This window comes from Eurosta solidaginis, chromosome 1, assembly GCF_040869045.1.
Source record: "Eurosta solidaginis isolate ZX-2024a chromosome 1, ASM4086904v1, whole genome shotgun sequence".
Classification (NCBI taxonomy): domain Eukaryota; kingdom Metazoa; phylum Arthropoda; class Insecta; order Diptera; family Tephritidae; genus Eurosta; species Eurosta solidaginis.
The window spans coordinates 212,641,251-212,648,418 of record NC_090319.1 but is presented as its reverse complement, the minus strand read 5'-3'; the positions used below and the strand labels follow the sequence as shown (position 1 = coordinate 212,648,418).

The window sequence follows — 7,168 nt, the reverse complement described above, 5'->3', positions numbered from 1 at the left end:
TTTTATTAAATTTATTTTTAGGTTTTAAATTATGAATTTTTTGGCGACCTTTTATTTTTAAATATGTATATATAGCTGGCTTTAGGTCCGTGTTTTATAATTGAAGAATTAAAAAAAATTCATAATTTATATAGACGGAAGGCACGCCGCAGGCATAAACAACCAAACATGGGATATGCTACAATAAAAAACAACAACAAAAACGCCAAAGAAACAATCAACAAACTGCAGTTTACATCTAAAAAATTGGTAAAAATAAAATCAAGTATTAAGTTTCTATTAAAATGTAGGAAATCAAAAATTATTCCGAATTTTATAAAAAACTCCACTAGATGTAAGAATTTATTTGTATCTGACTTGGACAAGCACTCGGACATAGATAAAATGTTACACAGACATACACACTTTTTCCTTACAAAAGTCTTAAGCTTACTTATAAAACAAAAACACTACATATTGCAACGATTAAATCAACAAAGAGAACAATTAACCAACAAATTAAAAATACAATTGAGTGAAAAAGATTTCAAAGAATTACTGGATAGCGAGAGTAATGTCACTAATAAAACCACAACAACTTTAAAGAAACGTCAGGAGCTGAAATATGAGAAAATTAGAGCGAAACGAAATGAAGTATTCACCAACAACACCAAGCATAAAGAGTGGTTTGTAAACAAAACCAAATTGGAATTCCCGCCAGATATTCAAGCATTGCTAGCAAAGGGGCCGAAGTTCGGACTACCTGTAGATAACAAGAATTTCCCTCTCTTTAAATATATAGCAGACGGCGAAGATTTGGTACAAAGCATAAAAAGCAAAGATCAACAGGAGGAAGCTCGCACAAAACTCTCTTTGTTAATATCAAATCATGCAACAACAAACAAACATTGTACAATAGACAATGCAATTTTAGATACAGTGGAGCAAACTAAGAAATTCCTGAATGAAAATAAAAACATTAGAATTTTAACATCCGACAAAGGGAATAAAACGGTGGCAATGGAAATTGAAGAGTATAATAAGAAAATGGAAGATATATTAATGGATCTAACAACATATAGAGTTCAGAGACAGGATCCAACATCACGTTTACAAAACAAGAATAATGCACTAGTAGAAAAACTTTTCAACATGGAAATAATCACAAAGATGGAGAGAAAAAGAATGATAACAACCACCGCACAGCCACCCAGAATCTACGGCCTCCCGAAGATTCATAAGGAAGGAACTCCATTAAGGCCAATATGCTCAGCAATTGGGTCACCTTCTTACACACTGTCCAAATATATGGCAGACATTTTAAAAAACGTAACGGCGAGTTCTACGTACAATATTAAAAACACAATTGAGTTTAAAGAAAGAGTAAACAATACATACATATACGAAGATGAAAAGCTTATTTCCTTTGATGTAGTTTCGCTTTTCCCTAGCATCCCGATACAATTGGCACTTGAAATAATACAAGAGAAATGGAATACAATTAAAGAATACACAAAGATACCAAAAACGCTGTTCATGGAAATAATTAAATTCTGCATTCAAGAGAGCAGATATTTCAAATTCAATGATACTATCTATACGCAACTAAAAGGAATGCCGATGGGTGCACCCACATCCCCAATAATAGCGGATATAGTTATGGAAAAATTATTAGATGATACTATGCTGAAGTTGCGACATAAACCAAGAATACTTACCAAATACGTCGACGACCTATTCGCGATAATAAAAGAAAATGAAATACAAAACACACTTGACACACTAAACACTTTTGACAAAAATATAAAATTTAGTATAGAACTAGAGAACGACGAGGAATTACCATACCTGGACTCCATAATAAACAGACGAGGAAATCAATTAAAACTAAAGTGGTATCAAAAGCCTACAGCATCAGGACGAATTATAAACTTTAATTCAAAACATCCGAAAACAATGATTATGAATACAGCAAAGGGCTGTATACGGAAAATGTTGCAGACTTCAGATGAAGTATACCACAAAGAAGTTAAAAAAGAAATTTTCACATTACTAAGAAACAATGATTTTCCGAAAAAAACCATAAAAACTTTATTAAGAAAAACCAAAAATTTAAATAGACCAAAAACTCCCGATAAACCCATTATTTTCAAGTCGGTGGCTTATGTACCGCGGCTATCAGAACGTTTAGCAAAATCTGACTGCTATGATAAAGAAACTACAAAAATTGCGCATAAACCTACGAACACTTTAAAAAACATATTTAACAAAACAAAATCGAAAATACCAATAATGGAAAAAAATAATGTAGTTTACAAGATACCATGTAAAGGCAATAGCGATGAAACGTGCAATAATATATATATAGGTACTACAAAGTCCAAACTCAAAACGAGAATTTCACAGCATAAGTCTGATTTTAAATTTTGCCATCAAGTTAATAATCAAAAAACAGCACTCATGGCCCACTGTGCAGACAGCGGCCACACACCAAACTTTGATGAGACTAAAATACTGCAACAGGAACAACACTATAACAAACGCTTCACACTAGAAATGTTACACATTATTAATATTCCGACTAACACACGACTGAACTATAAGAGCGACGTAGATCACAGCGCACATATCTACAAACACCTGCTCACTAAAAAACAGTACCATACTCCACGTCGGACAAAGCAGACGTGTTAATAAAAGTATGTATTTATGTGAAATGTAAAATGCTAAATTTGTTTATTGTTATTTTTATTATTTTTGTTAGTTGCTACATACAATCCTGAAGATGATTGCCGTTGAGCAATCGAAATATATCGATTTAAAAGAAGAATCAAAGGGTATTTTTTAATTCTTCAATTATAAAACACGGACCTAAAGCCAGCTATATATACATATTTTTAGGTTTTATTTAAATTCTAAATTACTTTATTAAATTTATGTTTAGGTGTTATATAAATTAGAATTTATTTTATTAAATTTAATTTTTAGGTTTTATTTCAATTTTAAATTATTTCGTTAGATTTATTTTTAGGTTTTATTTAAATTTGAATTTATTTTATTAAATTAAATTTTTAGGTTTTATTTAAATTTTAAATTATTTTATTAGATTTATTTTTGGTTTTATTTAAATTTGAATTTATTTTATTAAATTAAATTTTTAGGTTTTATTTAAATTTTAAATTATTTTATTAAATTTATTTTTAGGTTTTATTTAAATTCTAAATTATTTTATTAAATTTAGGTTTTGGTGTTATATAAATTTGAATTTATTTTATTAAATTAAATTTTTATGTTTTATTTTAATTTTAAATTATTTTATTAAATTTATTTTAAGGTTTTATTTACATTCTAAATTATTTTATTAAATTTATGTTTAGGTTTTATTTAAATTTGAATTTATTTTATTAAATTAAATTTTTAGGTTTTTTTTTAAATTTTAAATTATTTTATTAAATTTATTTTTAGGTTTTATTTAAATTTGAAATTATTTAAAAATGGGATTTTATTTAAAAATAAAAAGGAGGGAAATAGGAATTTATATAAAAACACAACGGGAATACACTTCTCTTTTTTTTTTCTTACCTCAGCGGCGGCAGGTTGCTTGAGTGTCCTTTGGCTGGTGTACCGGTGGCCGGAACCGTAACTCTAGCTGGTTATGGCAAAAAAATATCACTTTGTTTTTTTTTTTTATTTTTATTTTTGTGTTGAACACTTTGAATAATGATCCAAAGTCCCATTTCGGTTAGTGAACGAAGCCCCTGAAAAGTGCCACGAAATCTTTCCTTCGCCATATTTTCACTCAACAGACGAAGAAAGTACGCACACACCCTTACCGCAAGACGTTACCTACAGATGCATGTTTAACGAGGCATAACCGAACAAACCACAAGCTATACACAGATTAGAACGGCCAAAGGAGAAATTGCTTTCGCGCGCATACACCCATACATGCACATAAAGTATATCAGATGATTTGAGCGTTCGACGTGGCTTAAAAATGTTTGACGTAGATATGCATGGTTCGACATAATCGGAAGTGCTTGAAGTTTGACCGTAAATATGTTGCGCGCAACCAAAGCGTATGCATGGTTGTATATATGTATACATCACTTTTTGCCGTAATGCCACAGTGCCACAGGCTGTCGTTACAGGCTCGCGGCCGTCGATGTTGCCTGCAACTTGGAATGTGCGCGTAAAAACGGTTTCCTAACGCAGCCTGTAAGCTTATCATTTTACCTAACGTGTGGCTTCGACCCATGCCCTAGAGCCGGGCTTCGTCGTTTCCTTTCATACGGTCTGCTGAGCGACGCCCCTGCTTTACTTCTTTGGTATTCATGCTCGACTACTTGCTATAAAACAGACTAGTTCTTTAGGTAAGTATATCACAGATGGTTAACTGTCGCTAAATTAAAATACATAATACTGAAGGGAGATTGATAAAAGTGAAAACAACCGAACATGAAGTGGGAATACACCAGCATACGTAAGATACAAACATCACAAAAATAATGAAAAGAAAAATTAAATAAATAAGTAGAACAAAATAGCTTGGGATAGGTAGTCAATAAGATAGCGTCACATAGGTATACACATAATACTACGTCAATCAATAATTTCATAAATAACTACATTGACGTTACTTTACAATTAATTCCTGCGGTTGCAGTTCGTCGAGATAAGTGTCCATGTTGTTACTGACAAAACGCACAAACATTTTATTAAACACATATATGCACTAAACACCTATCTAAACAGCGAACATATCTTTAGCATGGTATATTCCGATTTTCTTGCCAGTAGTGTCACCAAGCTCATACATGGAGTTCCCTATCGAGCGCAACACCACGCACCTGACCTGTTTTGGTGCAAGTTTGGCGTTGTAATGGTCCACTTGCGAGCTTTGCTATAAATTTCGGCGATATACCACTTGTCCTATCTGAAACCTTACTTCTCTACCCCTAGTATCATAAGCTTTTCGACTTCTTTCATGTGCTAGCTTTAGTTCCTTCATGATTTTTTCCCGGATGAGTTGCAATCGGTCTGTCCCTGCCTCCACTTGAAAATCTGCGTCCTTGACGGAATGAAGTCGTCGACAAATTTCGTAGGACGCCCCGTGTTGCATCATGGGCATTCCGAATGTGGCATAATACGGTGAACAGTTGATAGAGGCGTGCTCTGCGCTACGGAGCGCAAACGCTGTGTCGCTGATGTATTTTTCCCAATTGCGTTGATTTTTGTTTATGTATGACCTTATGATTTGCAGCACCGACCGGTTAACACTTTCGGCTGCATTTCCCTGCGGCGAATAGAAGGCTGTTCTAATATGTTTTGTTCCATATTTTTCTAAAAACTCCAAAAATAGCATTGATACAAATTGTTTTCCATTATCCGAGTGAAGGTACTCAGGGACACCGAATACATGAAAGACGTCGCGCTCTAGAAATTTTATAACTTCCGCTGAAGTCGCCTTCTTCATGGGTTTCAGAAACACAAATTTCGAAAAGTGGTCAAGACATATAAATACATAAACATTACCATCACACGTACGCGGGTATGGACCCATAAAATCTATAAATACACGTTGAAACGGCCGTTCGGTGATGTGCTGTTTTCCCATCATTGGCTTATGAAAATTATTAAGATTTTTATTCCCCTTACAAATATCACATTCTTTAACAAATTTTTGTATATCAGTCACCATCCCTGGCCAGTAGTATTTCTCGCGGATTCGTGCCAGGGTTTTGTGGATACCTCCGTGGCCAACAGATGGCGAACTGTGGGCGCCTTCCACTAACCCCGCTCTCAATCCCGACGGAACCAAGAGTTTCCACGTCTGGTCCGATTGGAGTCCGTCTCCCCGGTCAAATTGCATTCGTCGATAAACGTAACCGTCCGAGGTACACAGGTCAGGCAGTCTGTCTTTGTTTCCGTCAACAATCTGTATAAGTTCCAAGTATTCGTCCGATTTAAAGCAAGGTGAGTCCAGGCAGACTTCGACATTCCTTTCACCCAGGCTTAGTTCCTCCATATTCATCCTCGACAAGGTGTCGGGCACTACATTTTGCGAACCTTTCCGGTGTTGGATGTCGAAGTCATACCCTTGAAGTTTTAGGCTCCATCGTGCCAGTCTGCCTGAAAAGTCCTTTTGGTTCATCAGCCACTTAAGGCTGGCATGTTCAGTAATTATGGTGAACGGAAGTCCTTCTACGTAGGGTCTGAATCATTTTACACTAACGATAGTAGCATAACACTCAAGTTCGGTGATGCTATAATTGTTTTGAGCTTTATTGAGCATAGCGGAAACCTATGCTATGGGTCGTTCGATGCCGTCCTCGTCTAATTGAAACAAAACCCCACCCACTCCGTCCGTCGACGCGTCACATTGGATGTAAGAATGTTTAGAAAAGTCCGGATGCGTCAGTACAGGGGCAGTAATCAGGCTTTCTTTTAGTTGGGCAAAGGACTTTCGTGTGTCTTCGGTCATTGTAAATCGCTTAATCTTGTCCTTTTGAAGGCAGTCGTGCAGCGGCGCTACGATTGTCGCATAGTCCTGGATAAATCTTCGGTACCAGCCGGACATCCCGAGGAACCGTCGTAATTGTTGGCATCAGTACGAATGCATCCGTCTCTAACTACATATCCTAGGTATCGGACCTCCTTATAGCAAAACTTGCTTTTCTCGACATTAATTGTTAGTTTTGCTTCTCGCAAACACCGAGCGACCTTTTCTAACAAAGACAAATGAGACAAGAAATCCTCAGAACACACTCACAAATCGTCTAAATACACAAAAACATATTCACGTAAAGAGGCGGGTATAACTTTGTCCATTAACCTGCAAATTCTTTGTGCAGCATTGCAAAGACCGAAGGGCATCACAGTAAAATGGTAAAGGGGTCTTCCTGGCGCAGTAAAAGCGGTCTTTTCCCTGGACTTTTGCTCCAGTGGTATTTGCCAAAATGCATCTTTAAGATCTATCGCGGAAATAAAACGTGTGTTTTGCAAACGACTAAGAATCCCGTCGATGTGGGGAAGAGGGTATGCGTCCTTCACCGTGCGTTCATTAACTTTTCTCGCATCTAGACAGAGCCTATTTTTTGTTCCTTTAATTACTAACGATATGGGAGAACTCCAACTACTATTACTCTCTTCTATCACTCCCATATCTATCATTCTATCTAATTCCTGG

General features: G+C 35.6%; 1 protein-coding gene across 1 annotated transcript; it reads left to right on the top strand.

Annotated features, from left to right (window-relative positions):
* Window positions 1-261: 261 nt before the first annotated feature.
* On the top strand, window positions 262-2,701 carry LOC137238787 (uncharacterized). The gene is made up of 2 exons (XM_067763815.1): window positions 262-2,594; window positions 2,680-2,701. Exons 1-2 carry the CDS (start codon window positions 385-387, stop codon window positions 2,699-2,701), a joined length of 2,232 nt encoding a protein of 743 aa, XP_067619916.1. The 5' UTR covers window positions 262-384.
* The last annotated feature ends 4,467 nt before the right edge of the window (window positions 2,702-7,168 follow it).